The sequence below is a fragment of the Rana temporaria genome, chromosome 6 (assembly GCF_905171775.1).
Source record: "Rana temporaria chromosome 6, aRanTem1.1, whole genome shotgun sequence".
Classification (NCBI taxonomy): Eukaryota; Metazoa; Chordata; class Amphibia; order Anura; family Ranidae; genus Rana; species Rana temporaria.
Genome location: NC_053494.1, coordinates 123,584,110 through 123,611,588, shown reverse-complemented (window position 1 = coordinate 123,611,588; position 27,479 = coordinate 123,584,110). Strand labels below are relative to the sequence as shown.

The 27,479-nt window shown below is 41.8% G+C and overlaps 1 protein-coding gene across 2 annotated transcripts in view; it reads right to left on the bottom strand.

The window, feature by feature from the left end:
* ZDBF2 (zinc finger DBF-type containing 2) overlaps positions 1-27,479 on the bottom strand; it is a 71,650-nt gene that overhangs the window by 29,831 nt on the left and 14,340 nt on the right. The window contains exons 2-4 of one of the 2 annotated variants that reach the window (XM_040357300.1): positions 23,620-23,720; positions 13,973-14,024; positions 11,553-11,595 (exon numbers count right to left, since the gene is read on the bottom strand). In XM_040357300.1, the coding sequence (XP_040213234.1) occupies positions 11,553-11,595; positions 13,973-14,024 (95 nt within the window). In that variant the 5' untranslated portion in view covers positions 23,620-23,720. Of the gene's footprint in view, positions 1-4,609; positions 5,016-11,552; positions 11,596-13,972; positions 14,025-23,619; positions 23,721-27,479 lie in introns of those variants that run through there. The other variant, XM_040357301.1, reaches the window with a different exon arrangement.

Sequence of the window (27,479 nt, the reverse complement as noted above, 5' to 3'; positions counted from 1 at the left end):
TACAAATGTACACTAAATTCCCTTTACAGCATTGGGGGGTTGAATAATTTTGAACACAACTGTAGATTAATGGTGTCTTCACCTCCCTTTTATTCTGAGACACAGCCTGTGACTGCCAGAAATCCACCCACACCATGTTTTTTTCCAAAAAATAATATATATTTGTATGCCAATTTAAAACAGTTTATTGATATTATTTATTTATTTTTACTCTGTAAATATTAAATAATTACAGTGCCGGTATCCACATACAGAAAGAGAAGGGATAAAATAAAATAAACACACTGGGCCGGATTCAGAAAGATGAGCGCATCTATCTTCCGGCGTAACGTATCTCCGATACGTTACGCCGCTGTAACTTTGGGCGCAAATTCTGTATTCAGAAAGAACTTGCGCCCTTAGTTACGGCGGCGTAACGTATGTGTGGCAGCATAAGCCCGCCTAATTCAAATGGGGATGTTGGGGGTGTGTTTTATTTAAATTTTACTTGACCCCGCGTTTTTCACGTTTTTTTTAACGGCGAATGCGCCGTCCGTAAAATATCCCAGTGTGCATTGCTCCAAATTACCTCGCAAGGACGTATTGGATTAGACGTGAACGTAAATGACGTACAGCCGTAATCGCGAACGACTTACGCAAACAACGTAAAAATTTCAAAACTCGGCGCGGGAACGACGGCCATACTTAACATTAGCTACGCCTCATATAGCAGGGGTAACTACACGCCGAAAAAAGCTGAACGTAAACAGCGTAAAAAAAATGCACCGGCGGGACGTACGTTTCTGAATTGCCGTATCTAGCTCATTTGCATATTCCTCGCGTAACTATACGGAAGCGCCACCTAGCGGCCAGCGTGATTATGCAGCCTAAGATACTTACACCAGTCGGATCTTAGGGATATCTATGCGGAACTGATTCTCTGAATCAGGCGCATAGATACGACCGACCGCACTCAGAGATACAACGGTGTATCAGGAGATACGCGGTCGTATCTTGTATCTGAATCTGGCCCTGTGTGTTTAGTATCACTTTAAGGTTAGGTCTGATTGACAGGAAAGCACTTTGTCATTAAGACCACAGTAAAATTTTGTTCTCTCTGTTTCCCTCTGCTGTACAAAAGGCACTCTGCATGGTTTGCAAGAGTTTTCTAAAGAGAGAAGTGAAATGTATCTTTAAAATCAAGCCCTTCACCATGCCACAGGAAAGGGAAAAGCCACAGGTCAAATCTAATGTGTAGCATTCAACACAATAATTTAATACCTAAGAAGGGATATGCATTAATCTAGAGAAGTGTAATTGTATTGTTTTTGATGTATTAGTTGCACAGGCAGTTGACTTTTTAATTAGGCAGCTTTTCAAGTGAATATTACAGACACTTGTATTCATAAATTTTATGCTTGAGCAAGTTCACATTCACTGTCTATTCCTACTATAGCTAAAAATAACAGTGGAACTGGAAGTACAGAGCTATGTGTGACTTCACAGGCACAGCTTAGACCTCTTATCTTATCAAACACATTCCAACATTCCAGGGGTTCATTTATAACAAATAATGGATATAAATATCCACTCTTCATTATACTCCACAGGGTTACTCCATACTGTGGCCTGCTTTTTGCAGCCCATTCGTAAAATGCAGGCCACATTGTGGTGTATACCAAGTTCTCTCTGTTTAAAGCCTAACTCCAGGTATTAAATACTGTAGTTTGTTTGGACCAAGCTGGTCCAAACAATTTCCTTTGCTAACACTTGCAGCAGCTGTGTGCGCTATATAAACTGTATGTAGCATTAGCTCTATATAGTATACAGCGCTGTGTTCCAGCAGCAAGACTGAACTTCTGTGCTGTGCTAGGTTGTGTTGTCTAAGGCCTCGTACACACGACCGAACATGTCTGCTGAAACTGGTCCGCGGACCAGTTTCAGCAGACATTTTCGGTCGTGTGTACGGCCGACCGGACAATTTTCCGGCGGATTGGACAGGTTTCCAGCGGACGAATGTTTCTTAGCATGCTAAGAAACATGTCCGCTGGAAGCCTGTCCGTCAGACATGTTCGGTCGTCTGTACGACTTACCGAACATGTCCGCTCGGCCGAAAGCCCTCGCATGCGTCGAAGTGATTCGACGCATGCGTGGAAGCAGTGACCTTCCAGGGTTGCGCACATTGCCGCTTCATCGTCGCCGCGACGGTGTGGCCACGTCACCGTGTATCCTGTCCGTGCGGATTTCGGTTTGATGGTGTGTACAACCATCAGACCGAAATCTCCGAGCGGACATGTCCGATGAAAACGGACCGTTTTCATCGGACATGTCCCCTCGTGTGTACGAGGCCTTATGGGTTTATGTGAAATCTCCATTAAATAGCTATAAACCATTGTAATTATGAATATATTTAATTTAGCTTGCATCTATGAAAGGTGTGCAAAAGGGCTTTACAGAAGCCCTTTGTTAAAGAGCCGACTATGGGGGCCGAGACTTGTATATACAAACCATGGAGAGACCATTCCATTGTTACACCTACTCCCTTGAAAGGATCCCATGCTGGGATATGCAATGAAGGGAGGCCAATCTGGGAAAATCCAATTAAATCTTCTGCCCAGAAAAGTCACCAGGATTTGCATGAAAGGGGGCTGATTTAGGTAGTAAGCCCTCCAATCATGAGCTCAGCAAGGCCAACCAATGGGACATCAGCATGGAGGAATAGAGTCAGAGGAGATGGGAGAGGGAGCTCTCTTGATGGAGTGCCAGCCTTTAGGATGGTACTAAAGGGTATTTATGGAAAAAGGTCTGTCTTACATGTAACTGGATATGTGTGTACATTAATGTTTTAAAGGAATATACTCTGTATTCCTCCATGTAAATAATTGTATTTTAACCTACTATTTCCTTTTTGTTTAAGACTATAGATATTTTCTGTGTATTAGTCTTTTTAACAACACATAATAAATGTTATTATGTTAACTCTTTCACTTCTGGTCAAAAGAACTCTCATTTAACCCACAACATATCTTTGAGATATTAAATCTTAAATATAGATTTTAAAAGTTAACAATTGTTTCTTAGGGCAGGTGTTGCTACAGATGCCAGTTCAGTTCCATCAGTGTTAATCGCAACATACCACTAACCATTTCAGAAAATCTGATTTCAGAAAAGGATTTATTGTGAAACTTTGGCTTAGAATCTCTGTTACAGGGTACAGACAGCAATAAAAATATTTATTTTAGTAGAATGAGAAAGGCTTAGAACCGGGGTAGGCAACCTCGGCCCTCCAACTGTTTTGAAACTACAAGTCCCATGAGACATTGCAAGACCCTGAAAATCACAGGCATGACTCCTAGATGGTGATTTGTAGTTTCACCACAACTAGAGGGCCGAGGTTGCCTACACCTGGCTTAGAACGTCAAAGGCCTCGTACACATGTCCGAGGAACTCGACAGGCAAAACACATCGTTTTGCTCGTCGAGTTCCTTGTGAAGCTGCCGAGGATCTCGGCGAGCCGAAATTTCCCATTGAACAACGAGGAAATAGAGAACATGTTCTCTATTTCCTCGCCGAGATCCTCGTCGGCTTCCTCGGCCAAAAGTGTACACCCGCCCGGGTTTCTCGGCAGAATTCAGCTCCGATCGAGTTTCTGCCTGAATTCTGCCGAGAAACTCGGTCGTGTGTACGGGGCCTTTCAGGTTTTTATTGTGTGTGTCCCCATTGTGAAGATTCTCCTAATTTCCTGTGTTGTCAGGCCAGTTAGAATGGTAGGAAAATGTCCACAACATGACAAAGACAACAATAAAAATATGATAGAGATTTTAACCCTTCCCTCTTATGCAGTTCCACTTTAAACTTTGAACGCCTCTGCCTTTACTGTGGAAGTTAGTGAGCTGAGGGTTGGGACACAGGAAAAGCTTAAAATGCTGTCCAAACTATAAGAAAATGTAAACATACCAACATATATTTGTATTATTTTATCTGCAGTGGAATCCACACTCTTAGGCCCCGTACACACGACCGGATCTATCCGCTGGGATTGATCCGCGGATCAGTTCCAGCAGATAGATCCGGTCGGGTGTAGGCACGAGCGGACATTTTCCAGCGGATAAAAATCCAGCCGACGGATTTTCAGCGGATAAAAATTTCTTAGCATGCTAAGAAATCTATCCGCTGGAATCCAGTCCGCCGGACTTATCCGGTCGTCTGTACAGACTCACCGGATAAGTCCGTCCGATCCCATCCCTCACATGCGTCGTAATGATTCGACGCATGCGTGGAAGTATTTACCTTCCAGGGTCGCGCCGTCGCTGCGTCATCGTCGCGGCGATGGCGCGGCCACGTCACCGCGGATGTATTCTGCGGGGATTTTGATCTGATGGTGTGTACAGCCATCAGATCAAAATCCGCCAGAGGATTTATCCACTGGAAACGGTCCGGCGAACTGTTTTCAGCGGGTATCCTCTCGTGTGTACAAGGCCTTAGCTCAATGTCCTCTATATATGTACCGGTAATCATTGTAATAATGCATGGAAAACATGACAGGTTTGATGGATTTCTTCATCTCTCAGATTTCCTATATAGCTATTTTTCTACCAACATCTCTTTCCAAAAAATATTGTATAGTTACCATCCATTAGAAAAGTGTTTGAAGTCCACTGCATTGTAGATCCAAGCACATTAGGGTAGAACAAAATGATAACTTGCTATAGACCGGGCAACATCCGCAATGTGGCAATATCCGATAATATTATTTCTTTACATCCAAGAAATAATAGATATGCGGGTTTAGAATAAAACAAAAATAATCTTCTCTGAAAAGATAATCTTCTGATTTGAGAAGTAGAATAATGTGTTGATCTCATATATACTTCAAACTATTATCTCTGCTCGGCACTTAAAATATACTGGTGAATCCGCATCTTTATACATGTCATCATCGGCCACTTTAGCAGAAACATTTAGTATAAAACTTAAAATCTTCAGGATCAGGATCTTTGTCTTATGACGTTCAAATGCCACTACTTTGCTGCATGCTGTATAAAAATGTTAAAAAGTAATTGTGTTTCAAAGATTTGTATAAATCTGAAAATAATATGTAAACTGGACATGATCTAATAAAACAGTTAAGAAGAAATCTTAGAACACAGACCACACAGGTACGACCATATATAATATTCCTATTATTCATGTCCTCTATCCAATTAATAAACAGACTTAATTATATATACTTTATGAGTCATGAAAAGTGAACATTTTATTGGAACTAGATTGAGATTGTAGGCCAACCGCCCCCCCCAAAATAAAACCAATTCCCCAGCTACAATCCAAAATAATAGACACCATTCCATTTTTTGGCAACATTTTGGCCTCGGCACCTTTATTGGTTTACATAAAACAAAACAATTGTATTTCATTTTATTGTTAAATAATAATTTAGTCACCAACGTTCTACATATACAAAACATGTCCCGCCTGGAAATCCAAGGTGAGCCAACCACATAAATAGTGCCCGTGACTAGGGACGGAGGGAGGCAGTTCTTCCGCTGCTGCTCCGGTCCAGGGGAAAAGGAATAAGCCCCACAACAACTGGCCTTTTATAGGAAATCTCAGGCTTCCAGCATATTTCCAATAATCCTATTTGATCTTCTTGGACCTACAATTAACATATTTAAATAGACAGTAGCCTCTAACCTGCCTGTCCCTGACAAATACATTTAAATAGCCTGTTAAAGCCATAAGGTGTGCTAGCCACTATCTCAAACAGGTGGGCCCCAAATTTGTGTCCCCCCTTTTCCATGAGATTGCATGCCACCCCCCTTTTTTACTAGGAATGGCAGCGATCTGCATTTTTTTGGGGACTGCAACATTATAGCGGACACATCGAAAACTTTTGACACATTTTTGGGACCATTCACATTTATACAGTGAACAGTGCTATAAATATGCATTGATTACTGTATAAATGTGACTGGCAGGAAAGGGGTTAACCACTAGGGGTCGGGGAAGGGGTTAAATGTGTAGCCTATTGAGTGTTCTAACTGTAGGGGGAGGGGGTGACTGGGGGAGGTGACCGATCTGTGTCCCTATATACAAGAGACACAGATCGGTCTCCTCTCTCCCTGACAGGACGTGGAGCTCTGTGTTTACACACAGAGCTCCATGTCCCTGCTCAGTTACTGGGCAAGCATTGTGTTCCCAGTGACGCGACTCGATCTACGTGAATTAAGATCCGCTCCCGCAAGTTTAGGAGGCAAGTGGCTAATTCACAAACCACTTACCTCCAAACTTGCGACGGCGGATCCTAAATCCCCCAGCGGAATTCAAATTCCGCGGCTAGGGGAGTGTCATATTTAAATCAGGCGCGTTCCCGCGCCGATTTAAATGTGCAGGCGCCGTCCGCGAAATTTCCCGGCGTGCATTGCTCCCACTGACGTCACTAGGACGTCAGTGGTTGCGATGCTTACGTAAACGACGTCCGTCCGTATTCGAGAACGACTTACGCAAACGACGTTAAAAAATTCAAATTCGACGCGGGAACGCCGGCTATACTTAACATTGGCTGCGCCTGATAAAAGAAAGGGTAAGTATACGACGGGTACGGCGCTACGGAAACGTCGTAAGAAGACTGCGTCGGGTCCGCGTACGTTCGTGAATTTGCGTATCTCGCTGATTTACATATTATTTCTTGTAAATCAGCGGGAACGCCCCCGGCGCCATTTTTAAATTTAAAAATAGATCCGACAGTGTAACACAGTGTAACACTGTCGGATCTAGCCCTATCTATGCGTATCTGATTCTATGAATCAGGCGCATAAATAGGACCAGTTTACGTCAGAGATACGATGGTGTATCTGTAGATACACCGTCGTATCTCTTTGTGAATCTGGCCCATACAGTTGTGCTCACTAAGTTACGGCGGCGTAGCGTATCTCAGATACGCTACGCCCGCACAAACTTACGGCGGACTTTATGAATCTAGTCCCAGGTCTTTTCGGTCACTTCTACAACTGCAGAAGGTGACATTATTATCCTGCCAGACCCGTGTTTCTATAAATAGGTCTTATGCCTGTGTTATGCCTCGAAAGAGGACTCAGTGAAGGGAATGTCTTATTTTTTATTTCCCTCTTGCTGCTATATCTTTTAAATTAAACTTGAACTGCCAGTGATGCCAGCGCACTGACCGCTAGGGGCAGTGTTCTGCAACGTTCTTATTGCATGACTGAAGTGTATATATATTGTTTTATTTCTTGCAGCTAAAGCGAAAATAATGCTCAGCACTTATGGTAAAACTCCTTGGGAGGAAGGGAAATTTCATTCTCTGACGAGAGGGTGCAGTTTCAATTCTGACCTTGGAAATTGTAAATGGCAGAATTCTTAATATATCAGAGTATTTATATTTTGTGTGTATGTTTTTTTTTATATTTCCTATGCAGGTTATTGGACCCACCTACTGTCAACACTGTCGGAGAATGGGCAGCATAGATAGATAGGGCTGTGTATGTGATGATAATGTGGTGTAATGTCATAGTTCTTGCTACCATGTTTTAAGGACATTAGTATTTGTAATTTAAAATTATGCAAATGTTTTTTTTCTCTCTTTTTTTACTTTCTTTACAGTTTTTAGCAGATATCAGGCTGGCATTCAGGCATGAATGCCTTAGGACACTGGGGACAGTGTCATTTCAAGTGGGGGGGGAGTATGTACCGCCTGTGTACTTTCGTACAGGTGCTATGTTTAAATTTAGTGGGGGAATGAGAGAGTTATGTTGCTCTCATTCGTTAATTTGTTAAATGTGGCTGTCGCCAAATCTGCATTGTCCTGTGAGTCAGTCTGTGCTCCAGAGATGCAGTCTCATCTCTGGGCGGCAGGTGGCACCAGAGGGGTCCAGGCAGAGCCACTTCTTCCCAGCAGCCAATTGGAGGCATTTTCCCTCGCGGGGCATCCTGGTAGGCCACTATGGCCTACCAGGCGATGTAGACGAATACAAATACAGAAGGCAAGACTGCCTTTACTATCCATAGCCTGATTCTGTGAAGTTGCTCTTCCTTCACCAACCTATCCTGTCCACCTCAAGTTTGTATGTTGGTCGTGTTTGACCAGAGAATAAAGCATTGAAAACGTCAACTAACGGTCCTGGACATTCTATTATTGCTCTGAACACCACCATCACCCCTAGACCCAGTAAAGAGGTAACTTAAATATGCCGATCTCAAATCTAATCAGCAGCTCCTCCGGGGGTAGCGCTACAGTTGCTTGTCTTGCAAAATACTCTCAAACCAAGTTACTCTCAAACCAAGGTTTTATTGTATCTATAAAATCCCCTTTCCATATATTCTCTTTCACTGACATGCTTAAATGATACCCTAGAGGAGAAATTTCACAGGGCATAGCTTCCTTCATGCAGGCTTCAAGAATCATATTCCTGGCAGACACCGCTGCATTTGCTGTTTCAGAGACCGATAAATTATTCTGCATCCTATTAACCAACGGTACTAAACTGTGAGAGAGTAGCAGAGTTATAGCAGGAGCTGAGGAAGAAACAGAAACTGAAGGAGCAGTATTGACAGGGTTAAAAGCAGGAGATAAAGATTTATCTAGAGAAGACAGAGAACCCACTAAATCAGCCAGCACATTAAACTGTGACAACTCACCAGCTACTGGGGGCTGCCCTGTCTCTTGCTGAGCCATCCCTTCTAGCAGCAGACCTTGAACAGGAGCCAGCTGATCTCTCCCAGCCAGGGGTGCCACCTGCTTGAATGCTTCACTGCATTCCTTCTGCTGCAAAGGCGCCTGGAAAGTCTCCTGCAATCTGGGCGCCCGTGGAGAGGATGGTCGCCCCCTTGTTTCCAATGCCGCGGGCTGTCTGGTTTGCCCCGCCTTCCACCTCTATTCCCTGGCAACAGTAAAATGGTCCGCCTCTTCTTGCTTGAGCGGCGGCCCTGATCCGACAATCCGCTGCTATCTTCCGCCGCTTCCTTCCTTCCTTCAACGCTATTCGAAGCTTCCCCTGCTGCTGGGCTGTATCTCTCCGGTGGGATGCTGCAACGCTGTCTCATACTCAGGGCAAGCTCTTTCTCTCACTAGCCCACACTTCTCCTATGTGCCCACAAACCCTCTGCCGACATACTGCCTGCTGTTGTCTTCTCCCGCTGTTCTTCAGCATTCTCCTTAAGAAAGCGGTAGACAGCGGCGCAGCCATGCTTCTCCTCCTTCATTTCTGGCTTTATCCAGGAACTGCCTGACCAGGGATTCCATGACTGGAGGTAACCTCATTGCTCCGTTCTTCCGCAGTTCTTCCACTGCTGCTCCGATCCAGGGTAAAAGGAATAAGCCCCACACCAACTGCCCTTTTATAGACAATCTCAGGCTTCCAGCATATTTCCAATAATCCTATTGGATCTTTTTGGACCTGTAATTAACACATTTAAAGAGACAGTAATCTCTAACCTGCCTGTCCCTGACAAATACATTTAAATAGCCTGTTAAAGCAATAAGGTGTGCTGACCACAACCTCACACAGGTGGGCCCCAAATTTGTGCCCCCCTTTCATTAGATAGACATGTCGTATAAGTAATAAATAGAGTTACATAGGGGCCTCTGTGTTAAGACCAATAGTTGTCCTCACCATTTAACTACTGGCCAAGTAAAAATACTTATTTACTGGGGTTGATGATTTACTAAAACTGGAGAGTGCAAAATCTGGTACAGCTGTGCATGGTAGCCAATCAGCTTCTAACTTCTGCTTATCCAATTAAGATTTGACAATAAAACATGGAAGGTGGTTGGTTTCTTTGCAGAGCTGGACCAGATTTTGCACTCTCCAGTTTTAGTAAATCAAGCTCTTGGTGTATTATCAGACATTTAGATAGACATTAGCAGAGTCCTAGCATTTGCAAAAGTTTTACAACATATCTGGCAACGTGCTTCATTGTATACAGTTTTTGTCAAAAAATCATTTTTATAAAAAAAAATTCAACGTTTCTAATCTGGTGATCATGTCAGGATCAGCTCTTCCTATTGTAGGCTAACAAAGTTAAACCACCGCGTTACAAATTAGCAACCAGCCTGCCTAGCAATAGATTTAAAAAAAAAAATTGCTTAAGAAAACGGTATAGAATGAGACATAGGGGAAGATTTACTAAAACTGGTGCACACAGAGTCTGTTAAAACTATGCATTGCACTCAATCACTTTCTAACTTCAGCTTTGACAATAAAACCTAGAAGCTGATTGGTCAATATGCACAGATTAACTAAATTCTGCGTGCACCAGCTTTAGTAAATCTCCCCCATAATGTCAAAAATACTGAAAGCTATATTTTGGGTTTAAAGCTGCAGATTGTGGTATGCACTGTTTCAGATATCCAGTTTAATAGATGCAGAGGGGTTGGTTTACTAAAGGCAAATAGACTAAGGACTTTGCAAGTACAGTTGCACTAATTTTCCTGAGAGCTTAAAGGGGTTGTAAAGGTACAATTTTTTTCCCTAAATAGCTTCCTTTACCTTAGTGCAGTCCTCCTTCACTTACCTCATCCTTCAATTTTGCTTTTAAATGTCCTTATTTCTTCTAAGAAATCCTCACTTCCTGTTCTTCTGTCTGTAACTCCGCATAGTAATGCAAGGCTTTCTCCCTGGTGTGGAGTGTCATGCTCGCCCCCTCCCTTGGACTACAGGAGAGTCAGGAAGCTCTCTACGTTGCAGATAGATAAAGGAGCTGTGTGTTAGTGGGCGTCCTGACTCTCCCATAGTCCAAGGGAGGGGGCGAGCACGAAACTCCACACCAGGGAGAAAGCCTTGCATTACTGTGTGGAGTTACAGACAGAAGAACAGGAAGTGAGGATTTCTCAGAAGAAATAAGGACATTTAAAAGCAAAATGGAAGGATGAGGTAAGTGGAGGAGGACTGCACTAAGGTAAAGTAAGCTATTTAGGGGAAAAAATTGTACCTTTACAACCCCTTTAATGAAGTTCTGCTGATTTCCATCATTCAATCATGTGCAAGCAAAGATGCTGTTTTTTTATATATATATATATATATATTCCTTGCACCTGTTTGGGTATTTTTTTTACAGAATGAAGGGTCACCACATTCACTAAACTCTTTGGAAAATTAGTGCACCTTTCTAAGTAATTCTTCTGACCATACCAAGTAATTATCACCATACATATAGTAATATATTTTTCATGCAATTTACCACTGGATACAATTGTTAATCATTCTGATGTCTGAAACAATAGTCCCCTGCAAACCAATTGTCCAATTTGCCTTCATTAATCCTATCACTTAAAATTTCACTTTAAATAACTTGATCCATATACCAGTGGATCGACTTGACACTAATGTGAGTTTTCCAATCCATCCTATTACTTTTATCTTCAATTTGATCCCATTATTCAGATTAAAGCTAAAAACTACTATTTATGTTAGTTTCGGAATATTGGAACAATGACAACAATTTGTGTGTGCCCAGTGCAGTTTGATAACTAGAAGATTTGTGGTCAATTATTATAAGTCAGTGCCACATCCAGAAATGGTATAGTAAATAGTAAGACTACCACAGATAAAACTTACCTGTTACTGCCATCCAATTTAACCTCATTTTTCTTATCCACATCTGCAGTAAAGGAACATATATTAATATTAGAGAATGTTAACATATACTATTTTATATAAATATATATATTATAACATTAAATATTATGAGTGTCTGTGAATTTGGGAGATTTGCTTACTGATTGGGTTAGGCTGAGAGATGTGATCAGATACAGTATAATGTGATTTAAATGGCTGTGGACCTGTCAGTGGTATGTTACAATTGGGCGCTTGTAGCATGAAACACATTAACATGTGTTCCTAATCTGTGTATTGTGATTCTATGGATATGTTGATCATTGCAACAAAGAAGCCAGAATTTTACTGTCATCAGTGTGCACTCATCCATCCCTGCCTTGATTACAGGAACAGATTGTCAGCTCTGCATCTCTGATCTATCTGGCTCCAGAAACTCAGCTCAAGTAACTCAGCCTTGTCAAGTCATTTCTGCCCCAGCTTTCCAATTTCTTGTTTTTTTTCTACCCACATATCTTTAGACTTAGCCAACATGACAGTTCTGATAGGGATGGATTTGAGATTAATATTACTTGGATACGGGGTAGGGCTTACTTTTCCAACTTTTGATGGAAAGATACTGAGAAATAGAGAGATATAATCCATTAGCTGGATTCAGAGACAGTTACGCCGGCGGATCAGTAGATACGCCGTCGTAACTCTGAATCTACGCCGTCGTAAATTTAAGCGTATTCTGGAAACCAGATACGCTTAAATTAGGCTAAGATACGAGCGGCGTAAGTCTCCTACGCCGTCGTATCTTAGGGTGCATATTTACGCTGGCCGCTAGGTGGCGCTTCCGTTGATTTCGGTGTAGAATATGCAAATGTGCTAGATACGCCGATTCAGAAACGTACGTGCGCCCGGCGCATTTTTTTATGTCGTTTACGTAAGGCTTTTTCCGGCGTAAAGTTAGTCGAACAAATAGCTGGCCTAGCCAATGTTAAGTATGGCCGTCGTTCCCACGTCAAAATTTGTAAAGTAAGTAATAAGTCGTTCGTGAATGGGGCTGGACGTAATTTACGTTCATGTCGAAACCAATACATCCTTGCGGCGTACTTTGGAGCAATGCACGCTGGGATATGTCCACGGCTTTGTGAATACAGCACTTGCCTCTCTGACTTACGGCGGCGTAGCGTATATGCGATACGCTACGCCGCCTCAAAATTAAGCCAGGCTATCTGAATCTAGCTACATGTCTATAATACAACACAGTTTTTATACTCTTGTGAGAATAGTGCGGTATCAACTAATGATCAACATCTTGCGGTTAATTTACTAAACACAAACAGGCTGTTCATGTTTCAAGTGAATTTTCCCAAAGCTTAGTAAAAGAGGTGAAACTCTACTGACTTCCATCATTCAATTGTATGCAAATAAAACTACCGAGGGAGATTTACTAAAACTGGAGCATTCGGAATCTGGTGCAGTTGTGCATGGTAGTCAAACAGATTTTAACTTCAGCTTATTCAATTAAGCTTTGACAAAAAAAATGTAATCTGTCTGGTTGCTATGCAGACTTTGCACTTTTCAGTTTTAGTAAATACAGTAGAACCTTGGATTACAAGCATAATCTGTTCCAGGAGAATGCTCGTAATCCAAAGCACTTGCATATCAAAGCGAGTTTCCCCATAGAAGTCAATGGAAACTAAAACAAATTGTTCCACATTGACTTCAATGGCATGCAATACCGCATGTGGACAGAGGTGAGGGGCGCCTAAGAGCGGAAAGTTTTATGAGCAGAGTATCTGCTCCGCTCGGCTCCATCGCCCCCCCCCCCCCCCCCCCACCTCAGGCCAAAAGCGGTGCTGCACACATCTGTGGCTTGAATCCTGCTAGTTTTGCGAGACAAACCGAGTCAGGATTTTTTTTAAAACAGCGCTCATATTGCGAAACGCTCCTTAACTGCGTTACTCGCAATCCAATTTTTCACTGTAAACCCCAGCTGACTTTTTATTTTCCTTGCACATGACTGAATATTCTCTGAATGAAATTGTTGAGTACAAATAGATATACTCTACAAATATTTCTGCCAGTCCAATTTTGACTCACATAAAAAGCTATGATGTGAAACTAAACTCAACATGAATTTTTTTGAATTTTGAAATGAGTGTAGTAAAAGCAATTAGCTCTTCGCTTAGCAATCATGTTTCAACCCATAAATGGGTACCTCCACTACTGGGGGTTGGAAAATGCCCACAGATTTTATTAGGAAGGTCAGGTTCGAAAATCAGGCTTGCATGATTTTTGAACTTTGGAAAATGATGGTTGTGGTAGTATAGCTTGTATAAACCATATGGTATTTCCTATAAAGCCATCTGTATACCAGTAAAAAGATGGATTTATTGAAATGTAAACAGACTATTGCTTTTTAATTCTATTACCATGTCCTGAAGCAGATGAACCTTCTTCAGATTGCCTTCTCCTATCGTGCATCTGTATTAAAACAAACATTTAAGATATATATTATTTACAATCACCATCTTAAAGCGGGGTTACGGGCATAACATTTTTTATTTTTTTGTAATCTCAAATACTTTACTATAAATATTCATTAAAACATATTATTAATGCGTGATTGGTACATGAATAGTCAATAGCAGACACTTACCTGATATCTTGTCAGGGACCTTGTGGCAGTTTCCATTTTAGCTGTGGGCATTATGAAGCCCAGTTCATGTGTCTTCCTGTATTTTCCGAGAGAGGTGCATGCTGGGTAATCAGCATGCACCTCTTGATCTCGCGCATGCACAGTATAACAGAGCTTGTAGCGCCGTTAGTTTGGATTGTTGCCATGACAACGGGTGGAGAAGGAGGAACGTCCCGCCCCGCCCGCTGTCATGTATGGAAATAACGCGATTTTTCAGAACAGTAATGCCCAGAGACTCCTGGGAAATTAGTGTCATCATTTCCCAGGAGGCCATGGGGGATTAGGAATGGAAGTTCATCCACCGAGGACTAGAAACTAGGCAGATTAGGAAATCTGCATAGTAACAGCTATTTTCAAGGTAGAATTTTTTTTTTTCTACAGATTAATTTTTTTCTCATAATAAAGGGAAGCTGCTGATGAAACTTTTTTTTTTTTTTTAGGGTGGCACTCCGCTTTAGATGATCATAAAACAGGTGAAACTATTTTAATTTATTCATGTGATTACCTCATTTATACTGTATTCTCATTAACTTTACAAATCTGCATGAATCCATTTCTGATATCACAATATCCAAAAATGTTATAATAAAAAACGAACAGCACTTATTAATAAAGAAGACCTTCATTCAACAGTGTGCAAACACTTTCCTCAACCCCAATCCTTCCCCTGCACAACATAAAAAGCCCACTGTTTTATTTGTTTTTGTTTTTAAGTTTTTACTTTACCTTATCATTATTATTTTTTTCATACTTATAGTTGACCCATCTCCTGCCTTTATTTTTTACCTATTAAAAAATGATGTAAAGTCTCCTCTACAGCTTCCTAGGACAGTCTGCGGGAATCTTCCCAACAGATCAGTAAGATTTTTCTGGTGCTGTGTCATCGGGGGACTGGCTGCAAGAACCTAGATGAGACAGCTGGCTCCTGATGATGAGAAGATGGTAGCATGGGACAGCAGCACGTGCAGTGGGGGAACATTGGGGGGAAAACAGGACAATGCACAATGTCTGGGCTTGTCAGTATGGTTTTCCTGGATAAAAAGTAGGTGCAATATTGGAAAATAATTCAGTACAAATTAGTGGACATGGGCAAAGGTACTATTTATTAAAACAGTCCTTGATCTTTTGTCAAGTGACTTATACCTAGGCTGAGATTCTATTATCAGTCTGTTGCAGGAAGCAGGAAGCATTTGTGTATGTTCCTTCCACACAGTGATCAGACTGCAACATTGTAACTTTGTAGCAAGTCATGAGTTGAGAGGCTGCAGCAGAGGCTTTATGAACACAGCCAAGAAATGCTTAAAGCGTTTAACTCCCCCAAAAAATGGATCATGCACCTTTAAAGCATTTTATATGACACAGTGCTTGTCCTGTGTCATTTGGCCCACTGTAACACCTAAAAAACCTGCCTGATCCTACCAGTTTCTCCCCACCCCTCTGTAAACTGACCACGGTGTATCATGGCTGCTGAGCCCTGACACTGTGGTCAGTTTACGTGTCTCCATCATTAGCAGCCTGATATCTGCTCTCCTCTCTGCTCCTGTGTCCTCCTCCCCCTCCCCTCTCTGTCTGTGTGTGAGCCACCCCTCCCCCTCCTGCTGCTCTAATAACACTAACCTGTATACACCATCAGCACTGCCTCCTATTGCAGTGTCCCCCTCTGTGAATGATTTATAAATATAAATGCTGTAAATACCATTTAAGAGCCGAGATTGCGATTACATGACTAGCCAGCTCTCTCCTCCTCCCCTCCAAACTGACATCAGCAGGGGAATCTGAGCCCCACCCACTGCATCTCTCAGAGGAGGAAAGGAGAAAGCTGGCCAGTCATGTGATCACAATCTCTGCAGTGAAATTAGGTATTTGCAGCATTTATTTTTTAAATCACACACAGAGGGGGACACTACAATAGGAGGCAGTGCTGATGTCTTATACAGGTTAGAGTGGCTTAATAACCACTTTAACCCCCCTGGCGGTATTCCCGAGTCTGACTCGGGGTTACATTTTTCTACTCGGGCTCGCCTCGCAGAATCCACAGGCTTGGTTTACTTACCTTGTCCCTGGATCCAGCGATGCCACCGCGCTGTGTGAGCGAGCGGGAGCTCGCTCGATTCACACAGTGCCTCTGTGTGCCGCCGATCTCCGTTCCCTGCGACGTTACAACGCACGGGGGCGGAGAACGGCGCCAAATTCAAAAAGGTAAACAAACACCTTACATACAGTATACTGTAATCTTATAGATTACAGTACTGTATGTAAAAAATACACCCCCCCCTTGTCCCTAGTGGTCTGCCCAGTGCTCTACATGTTCTTTTATATAATAAAAACTGTTCTTTCTGCCTGCAAACTGTAGATTGTCCATAGCAACCAAAAAGTGTCCCTTTATGTCAAAAATGGTTTTAGAGCAGCTAGAAAACAGCGATAATAAATTATAATCACTTGCAGAATTGTGCGATAGCGATTTGTGGGGAAATTCGTCATAAAAAAATAAAAGTAATGACAGCGAATATTCTGCAACTGAGTAAATTTCAGTGATTTCGAGTTGATTACATTATTGAATAATTTTTATTATAATTATATTATTATTTGTTATAATTATTTATAATTATTTATTATATTATAATTTATAATTTTGTTTTTAAAAAAATTTCATACCCAAGATGCCTACTAGACTCTTGTTTGGACAGATTTAAGTGAGTTATTCCTAAGAATTACAGGCCTACAGTATAAAATGCCAAATTTCCTTGCAAATAATGGTACCGCTTTCAGCACCTTTTTTCTGAAATAATCATACCGCCAGGGAGGTTAAAGTAGATCTTCACTGCATCTGAGCATGACAATATTTCATTCATTTTTAATATCCAAAGCAAACTCAACCATCCATGTCTATGCTTTATTTTTTTTAGAAATCATTTTGAAAAACAACATGAAAATTTTAATCAGTAACAGCCCTACTTTTTTTTTACCACTACTATTCCTTTATATTGGCTTTTAAAATGTACAAATGTACAAATGCAGCAATTTAGAATTTGGATAAAAGGTTTAGCACTGGGAAACACTTTTTGAAAGATAAAAAGTACATTTTATATACAACTATATAGATCAGACCAAAATGAGGGGCAAATGAGGGGCAAAGAGGCTCCAAATCAGGGACAGTCCCTCCAAATTAGCGACAGTTGGGAGCTATGGAGACACATTATATGAGATTTGTAGAGGTCACTATGATTACAGACTCTTTATAGATCAATGCAAGTGGAGGAGGAGATCCTACCATTCATTCACAGAAAGTGCTGAATTGTAGGAAAACCAAAACAAGCATTTTTCCTAATGGAGGAGGGAGGGTAAAAGGGGAGGACAGTTGTCAGGAGACTTTCAAGGCTACAGCCGCTGCTCTTAACCCATGCAGCGCCATAAATTCACAGCTGCAAGGAGAATTTGATATCAGGGAAGATATCTACAAGAAAAAGCAGCCAGCAGGACATAGGACACAATTCATTAGAGGTAAAAAGATTGATGTTGGAGGAACACAAAAGTGGACTTTATATACTAGTCGTTGAAAAAAAGGTTATTTTATTGATACAATCCCACACGGGTTATTGAATCAACAATACAGTGGATACATTTATAAAATACATTAAAAGCACAAAGTGCATTTGTTACATGTCAGGCCTCGTACACACGACCGAGTTTCTCGGCAAAAACCAGCAAGAAACTTGCTGGGATTTTTTTTTTGCAGAGGAAGTTCCTTGGTCGTGAGTACGAGGCTTTACACTATAAATATGGGTGTAACATGTAACATGTTACAAATGGTGAATGTATCCTTTAAATTTATGCTATCACATAGGGGATACATGGGGAGATGACGGGACCTCTTTATTGAGACATCAGGGGTCTATGTTCCCGCTACCCTCTACTGCAGCTAATCAAGCACAAATCGTTGATTGACTACAGCAGTCTTAGGCCTTGTACACACGAGAGGATTTCCGCTGGAAACGGTCCGCCTGACCGTTTCCAGCGGATAAATCCTCTGGCGGATTTTGATCTGATGGCTGTACACACCATCAGATAAAAATCCCTGCGGAATACATCCGCGGTGACGTGAGAGGTATCTTCAGAACCCCATGAAAGTAACTGGCGGCTCTAGAGGTAGACAAGGATTTAAGGCATAGTGATAAGATTATATACATCTAGCTTTTACAGGGACACATTAAAACAAATAAAAATAGTCGTTTTGCGTGCTGGCGGTGCTTTTGTTTAAAGAGGAAAGAGGAATAACCAGAAGCACAGAGCAGTTATTATGTTGCTCAGTGTCATCATCTCTTATTTCAGAGACAAAATGGCAGCATATTGTCACTGGCTACACAGGCCAGAACCTTCAGGCTTATAGTTGTCTAGTTCATAATATATCATTCTTTCAGAATATCTGAGTCGACAGCTCCCTGTTTTCTGAATGTGTCTTCAAGCTACTCACCAATTGTGAACAATTATTTTAAATGGCGGTGTCTGGAACTGTCAGGTTTGAGGTAATAATCCTATACATGGTACTTAGTTGCATCTGAGCAAACAGACTGTCCAATGACCCTCGCCTCAGGAAAACAGCAATTGCTGACTCTCCATGAACATCAGTGCATACATGAGTATTCCTAACATTTACACCTCCCGATACTCAGGGCACACAGTGTATTTAGCCTAAAGGTTCTATTGATTCGACAATTTCAAACTGCATTTACAGTTCAATGTGATGCACTTCATAAGAATTAATGGAAGCTGCACTATCAAGGTTTGCTGACACTGCTATGCTCTTTGTGAAGCATGTTTAGCCAATTAAATTGAACTCTTTCTGTATAAGTCCTTCCGCAGAAGCATTGTCTGTCACTGTAGAGAGCAGTAGGTGACAGAGAGAGATCCTTTTTCAGAAGTGAAATGATCCCTCAAAAAATCAGAACAGGCATCCCAAGGGAGAATAATGAATGGGGACAGGTTGGTCTTACCCACAAATAAGAAAGTTTCCAGTCAGGAGGTCAGGACTTCAAGGTTCTGTGATAGCCTAAACACACATGCTGCAGAGCTAGACTGATGTCTGACAGTGACAGCCGATGAGGGACATGGGTAGTCCCTGTCTGAATAGACCTGAGATAAGCAAGAAGTCTAATGCTGCATACACACAATTGGAATTTCTGTCAAGAAAATCGTGGATTTTTTTTAGACGGAATTTCGTCTCAAACTTGTGACCGTGTGTGCATACACACGGTCACACAAATGTTGTCTGAAGTTCCGATCGTCAAGAACGCGGTTACGTACAGCACTACAACGAGCCGAGAAAAATTAAGTTCAATAGGCAGTGCGGCTCTTCTGCTGATTCAGAGCATGCATGTTTTTTTGTGTGTCAGAATTGCAACCCATCGGAAAATTTAAAAAACCAGCTCTCAAATTTTTGCTGTCGAAATTCCGACAGAAAAAGTCAGATGGGGCTTACACACGGTCGGAATTTTCGACCAAAAGCTCACATTGAACTTTTCTTGTCGGAAACTCTGATCGTGTGTACGTGGCATAAGTGTCAGCAGACTGCAGATCCAGACTGGTGTATGATGGAACTAATTCATCAAGGAGGATGGGACTGAGGCAGGTCTTACCATGCTGCCCCTCTAAAAAAGAGATTTATGGTGGATAATTTTTCAGAAGTTATTTGACAGGCAGCTGAGAGGCAATATGTTTAAACACTGTAAGATTACACCACCATGCTACAACTGAGTGCATTGCATTCACTTAAATGGGTCGCGTTCAGCGGCAGTACTGCCCACAGGGGATATGATGGGACAAGCCAGGACACTGTTATTAAAAAGCAGGCAAAACAGCCCTAAAACATAAACAGGCGGTTCCCCGGGTTACAAACAAGAAAGGGACTGTAGGTTTGTTCTTAAAGGGGTTGTAAAGTATATTTTTTATTTTCTAAATAGGTTCCTTTAAGCTAGTGCATTGTTGGTTCACTTACCTTTTTCTTCCATTTCCCTTCTAAATGTTTTTTTTCTTTGTTTTCTTTGTCTGAATTTCTTACTTCCTGTTCCTCCTCAGTAAGCTGTTCTGGCTGACTAACCCCCAGCCAGATGATGGGGGCAAGCTTACTGAGGAGAAACAGGAAGTGAGAAATTCAGACAAAGAAAAAAAAAACATTTAGAAGAGAAATCGAACGAAAAAGGTAAGTGAACCAACAATGCACTAGCTTAAAGAAACCTATTTAGAAAATAAAAAAGAACCTATACTACCCCTTTAACCTCCCTGGCGGTAAACCCGAGCGTGACTCGGGGTTGGTTTTTCATGTTAGGATCGGTAACCCCGAGTCACGCTCGGGCTGGACGTGCAGAGTGTGCAGCGGCGCGGCTTACCTTTCGCTGGATCCACAGGCAAGTTACTTACCTTGTCCCTGTATCCAGCGATGCCACCCACTGTGTGAGCGAGCGGGACCTCCTCGCTCGATTCACAGTCTCCCCGTGTGCCGCCGATCTCCGTTCCCTGCGACGTTACGACGCACGGGAGCGGAGAACGGCGCCAAATTCAAAAAAGTAAACAAACACTTTACATACAGTATACTGTAATCTTATAGATTACAGTACTGTATGTAAAAAATACACACCCCCCTTGTCCCTAGTGGTCTGCCCAGTGCCCTACATGTACTTTTATAAAAATAAAAAATGTAATTTCTGCCTAAAAACTGTAGATTGTCCAAAAGTGTCCCTTTATGTCAAAAATGGTTTTAGATCAGCTAGAAAACAGCGATAATAAATTATAATCACTTGCAGAATTGTGCGATAGCGATTTGTGGGGAAATTCGTCATAAAAAAAAAAAAAATGACAGCGACAATTCTGCAACTGAGCACATTTCAGTGATTTTGAGTTGATTACATTATTGAATAATTTTTATTATAATTATTATTTGTTATAATTATTTATAATTATTTATTATATTACAATTTATAATTTTGTTTTAAAAAAAAATCATACCCGGGATGCCTACAAGACTCTTGCTTGGTCAGATTTAAGAGAGTTATTTCTAAAAATTACAGGCCTACAGTATAAAACGCCAAATTTCCTTGCAAAATAATTGTACCGCTTTTGGTACGTAATTCCAGACAGAATCATACCGCCAGGGAGGTTAAGTTGAATCTGTTTGTAAGTCGGAACAGGTACATTTTTTATGTGTAGCCCAAAAAAATTTTTTTAAGCATTTTGGATAGCATAGGTAAGGGTTATCACCCCTGTAACATTTGTTTTGCTGTCTGTGCCCCTGTTCAGAAGATTTCACCTCACTTTCTGTCCCAATGACAATTGGATTTTTTTGGGTTGTTAGGGAAACAAGTATTGGTGATAAAGCATCAGTGGAGACACATTTTCCCCATAATAACTTTTTACAGGAGTGAATTTCCCTTCCTAGAGGTAGATTTTCTATCACTTCCTGTTGTCTCCCTCCGTTTGTAAGTAGGAGTCGTTTGTAAGTCGGATGATTGTAAGTAGGGGACCGCCTGTACAGCTGAGTGGACTAAAACCTTGGAAAACTCTCCATTCGAATTTAAATCTCACTTTAAAAAAAAATACTGCAAGACAAAGGCATAATGAGCTAGTATGCATAGCATACTAGCTCATTATGAATTACTTACCTCACATCGAAGCCTCTGCAGCGGTCCTCGTACCCCCCTCCGTGATGACATCACTCCCGGGCATGCGCGTGGGAGCTGCTGGTAATGGCGCACTGACTGAAGCAACGGCACATACGTGCTGTTGCTTCAGTTTGCTCTAGTGCGATGACATGCTCTTTGGTTGTGCAGGTTTAGGAGATATCCTGGGTAGCTACAGGTAAGCCTTAGTTTAGGCTTACCTGTAGCATAAAGTGGTTGTTAAGGGTTTACTGGGAGAAACTGGGAAAACATAGCAAAGGAGGCAAAGACAGTGGAGTTTACATATTGCTTCATGTGTAGCCCTAACCTTTATGTAGCACCCTCTATTGTGATACTAGTATAGAGTAAGCAATTTATAGTCTAACCCAGGGATAAACCTGAGCCACTAAATCTGGGTCAGGGTTATTAGAGGGCAGTGGCGCAGTGGCAGCTGATGGTGTTTCGTTTTTGGGTGGGGTAAACCCTCCCCCCCGGTCTGCGGCACCCCGTCCCCCACTCCTACTCGTCCCCCGGGGGTCTTGCAGTCGGTCATTCAACCCCACACTTACCCTACCTTACCCCAGCGATGTTCTAAGTCTTCATCGAACCTTGCCCTGGGGAATCTCCATTTTTGTTGTTTTTTTTGCGTTTGAGTGAATGAAGAAAATGCTGTGTGACTGGCTGTGCAGCAGTGGAAAACTCAGACATCAGTGACTCCTATGGGGGTAGTGCTACATTTACATATTGTTTAGTTTACATGTTGCTTCTTAGCGAACGCTTAAGAATGATACTATGGGCCAGATTCACAAAAGAGATACGACGGCGTATCTCCTGATACGCCGTCGTATCTCTGAGATACGATTGTCGTATCTATGCGGCTGATTCATAGAATCAGGTTATGCATAGATAGCCCTAAGATCCGACCGTGTAAGTGACTTACACCGTCGGATCTTAGGCTGCAATTCTAGGCCGGCCGCTAGGTGGCGATTCCATTGTGGTCGGCGTAGAATATGCAAATGACTAGTTACGCCGATTCACGAACGTCCGCTTTGCCCGTCGCTCTAAATTTACGTCTTTTCAGTAGAGATACGTCGCGTAAAACTAAAGCTGCCCTCTAGGTGGTCTAGCCAATGTTAAGTATGGGCGTCGTTCCCGCGTTGAAATTTGAAATTTCACGTTGTTTGCGTAAGTTGTCAGTGAATGGCGCTGGACGCCATTTACGTTAACGTCAAAACCAATGACGTCCTTGCGACGTCATTTAGCGCAATGCACGTCGGGAAATTTTAGGGACGGAGCATGCGCAGTACGTTCGGCCGGGCGGATTTACGCTACACCCCTGCAAGTTTACAGGCAAGTGCTTTGTGAATCAAGCACTTACGCTGTAAACTTACGGCGGTGTAACGTAAATGGGATACGTTACGCTGCCGCAGCGTAACACATTTCTATGTGAATCTGGCCCTTTGTTTTTAAAAGATGGCCTGGAATAAATCAAATTATAGTGAAGGGCAAAAGGTTTATTAGACCTTATAGAGTTTCATATTTTGAGGATTATATTTCGTATACAGATTTGTAAATGTTCCCTCACATGAACCTCTATCAGTAAATGCAATGGATGAAAATTATGTAGTAGCCCCCCTACACTATAAAATTGCTATGTATAATCATAAAAAAAACACTCTACAGGAGCATATCCTTGTGAGGTTTGGAATCCTGGATGGCAGGAAGTACCTACCTTGGAATACAATAGTTCTGCACATCAGTTTTCAAGGTTTATAGATGTGAAGAATGTCCACTCATCGAAACGCATCAGCCACTTTCGTCTCTGAGGGTCATCTGTAGCGCACCAAAAAAAAAAAAAACAATGTAACATTAGGTTATACTTAAATAATACCTAAACGATTTTCTGTTTGAAGCTCTAAAACGCTGAACAAGTCAAATCCTATTAATTTCAATGGCCCCTGTTCACATCTGAGGATTCTGCCACCCGAAGCAAAGCCCCTGTCACTCAAAAAAGTACATGAGCTTCTTTTTTGGCAGATTACAAGTGTTTTTGGCCCATAGACTTCAATAGAAACACCTCACTAAAGCGTTTTACAAGCATTTTGTTGCGTGTTTTCTGCTCAAACAGCAGCTCTCCACCCCTAATTTCCTCTGCCGCTTCGCCCCCTAGTGCTTCCTATTGGCTAAACAAAAATGCCTGAAGCTGTCAGGCTGGGTTCACTCATGTACGGCTGCAGTTTGCAGTCTGGAGTGTTTCTGTTCACCAGTTCAGCAGCGATTCGGGTGTAAATTTTTCCCTGAATTCACAACCGTACCCAAAAACAGGAACCTTTTCAAAACCACACCGCAGTTAACCAGCACATGTGTGAACCGGCTCAACTGAAAGCCGGTCACATTCACATGTAAGGCAAATTGGATAGAAATGAATTAAAGAACAGCCAATTCGCATATACGTGGACGCGGCCTATAACGCTTCTAAAAGGCTTGTAATACACCTCTAAAAACACTCATAAACTCTCAAATAAAAACACCAGTAAATCGCTATGGTTGGGTGTGAATGCAGCCCAAAATTTGGAGAGTGCAAAACCTGGTGCAGCTCTGCAGAGAAACCAATCAGCTTCCAGATTTTTCTTGTCAACACTAAATTGAACAAGCTGAAATTATCAGCTGATTGGCTGCCATGCACGCTGCACCAGATTTTGTACTCTCCAGTTTTAGTAAATCAACAGCTGAAGCTAAGTTACTTATTTAATTACTTTCTTTTTAACCTCCCAAGCGGTATTCCAGAGTCTGGCTCGGGGTGAAATTTCAGTACTCTTAGCGGTAACCCCGAGCCAGACTCGGGATCGCATCACAGTATCCAGGCATAGTTACATACCTTGTCCTCTGGATACTGCCATGTCTCCCTGCTGTGTGAGCGAGCTATCTCCTCGTTCGATTCACACAGTGCCCCGAGTGCCGCGAATTCCATTCTCTGCGACGTTGCGACGCACAGGGGCGGAGATCAGCGCCAAATTCAAAAAAGTAAAAACACAGTATAGATACAGTACACTGTAATCTTACAGATTACAGTACTGTATAAAATAATTACACCCCCCTTTGTCCCTAGTGGTCTGTCCAGTGCCCTGCATGCAGTTTTATATTATAAATACATTTTTTTCTGCCTGGAAACTGGAGAAAGCAACCAAAAAGTGTCTCTTAATGTCAAAAGTGGTTTTAGACCAGCTAGAAAACAGCGATAATAAATTAGAATCACTTGCAGAATTGAGCGATAGTGATTTGTGGGGAAAATCATCATCAAAACATTAAAAGTAACGACAGCAACAATTCTGTAACCGAGCAAATTTCAGTGTTTTTGATTTGATTACATTAATTAATAATTGTTAATATTATTATTATATTATTATTTGTTATAATTATTTATAGTTATTTATTGTATTATAATTCATGATTTTGTGTTTCAAACTTTATCATACCCGGGATGTCAGCTAGACTCTTGTTTGGACAGATTTAAGTGAGTTATTCCTAAGAATTACAGGCCTACAATATAAAACGCCAAATTTCCATGCAAAATAATGGTACCGCTTTCAGCACCTAAAATATGAAATAATCATACCACCAGGGAGGTTAAGGTATCATTGGAAGGTGACATATATTACGTAGTTGGCTCAAACTACATTTGAGTTTAAATGCATTTAGAGAACATGGCTGATGTGGATATGAGTGTACCAGAAATAAGTGAGGATTCTGTATTAATTCTAGTTATATTTTATATGATCAATATATATTTGTTATTATCTGTTTTAACCATATAGTATAACAGATTTAAACGAAATCCTAAAGTAAAAAGCTTTAAAAAATAGATAAATAATAAAAAAAAGAACAAATGTTGAGGAAAGTTCTTACTAGAGCAGTCAGCTCGAGTCAATCAAGCCAATCAAAAAATTAACTTCTTTAGGGTTGCCTCTCATTTTGCCTCTCCTTTTGTGCTCCAACCAAACAGCCCTCAGTACTCATCAGCATTCTTGAGCTTCTTTGCTACTCACATCTCTTCTTTAAAGGGCCTGTAGCGATACTCCCTCGGGAGCCGCTGATTTGTTGTTGGGATCGGCGTATTAAGTTACCTTGGTGTTGTCTAGGGGTGCAGTTGGAGAACAGAGTATTGAGCGAATGTCCAGACAGTGAATAAAGATTTTCCAATGCTTTATTTCCAGGCCAACATCAACATCAAATGGGAAATAAAGGTTGATGAAGCAAGAGAGAGAGAGAACTTTGCAGTATCAGGCCTGGATATGAACCGAGCAATCCTGCTCTCAGTAGTATCAATTTCAGTTCGTCGCCACTCTAGCCAGAGTGGGTGAAGTGCCCCCTGGGCAGACTCCTGCCACAAGCCTGGCAGCTGAAGTGTCACTTTAGATTGCTGGGAGGAACAGGTCTCTCACACAGACCTGGCTCTAGGGCCTCTGCCACAGGCCTATTACTTTGGATGAGCTAAATGGACGAATTGAGCGAATCCTCCCAGTAGATTTTAGCAGAGGTCACCGGATGACAGCAAAGTGTACCTGTCAGTATTCCAGTCACCAGATCCCCGATTGGTTCGTTAAGTCCTGTCAGACAACCTGCCTCTGGGTTCTCCTCAAGCCAACCCCCCAATCGAACGGCATCCAGCCTGAGATCCTTTCAATAGAACTGGGGACCCAGTAAGTCACTGGGGCCCCTCTCAGGAACATGGAACTCCGCGTAGAATGTGACCCCGGCCTGGTAGGCCATCACCGGGGTCCGTTGGATGCGCACACCCTAAAGGTGGGTGCCGCACCTGGAACCCACGAAGGACGTGGAAAAATGGCGTCTGCCACAGATATTCTCTCCCCCAGCATGCTCCGCGAGGGAAAACTCCCCTAATTGGCTGCTGGGGAAAAGTGGCTCTGCTATAACCCCTCTAGCGCCACCTGTCGCCAAGGGGATTACAGACTTTGGAACAGTAATGAAAATAAGTGCTAATAGTGATGTCAAATCAGCAACCTGATAGACATCAAATTCAAAAACACAGCATAAACTAAGCTACATTTGCATACCTCCCAATATTTTGAGACGGGAATGAGGGACACCTACTAGAAAATGTATGTAGGCATAGGATACGCCCCCCGCCACACCCCCTTAAAGGAGAATTAACCCCAAAAAAGGTTAATTAAATCCACAAGGGCTTTTTTTACCACTACTATTCATTTATATTGTCTTTTAAAATGTCTTTTAAATGTACAAATGTACAAATGCAGCAATTTTTTTTACCACTACTATTCATTTATATTGTCTTTTAAAATGTACAAATGCAGCAATTTAGAATTTGGATTAAAGGTTTAGCACTGGAAAACACTTTTTGAAAGATAAAAAGTGCATTTTATATACAACTATACAAATCAGAGCAAAATGAGGGATAAATAAGGGGGGAAGAGGGACATTGCTCCAAATCAGGGACAGACCCTCGAAATCAGGGACAGTTGGGAGCTAAGTATTTGTCCACCATAATTATGAATGAAGTTGCTCTTCCCTGTCACATGAGTATCAGGGAAAAATCCCATCCCATACATGCTT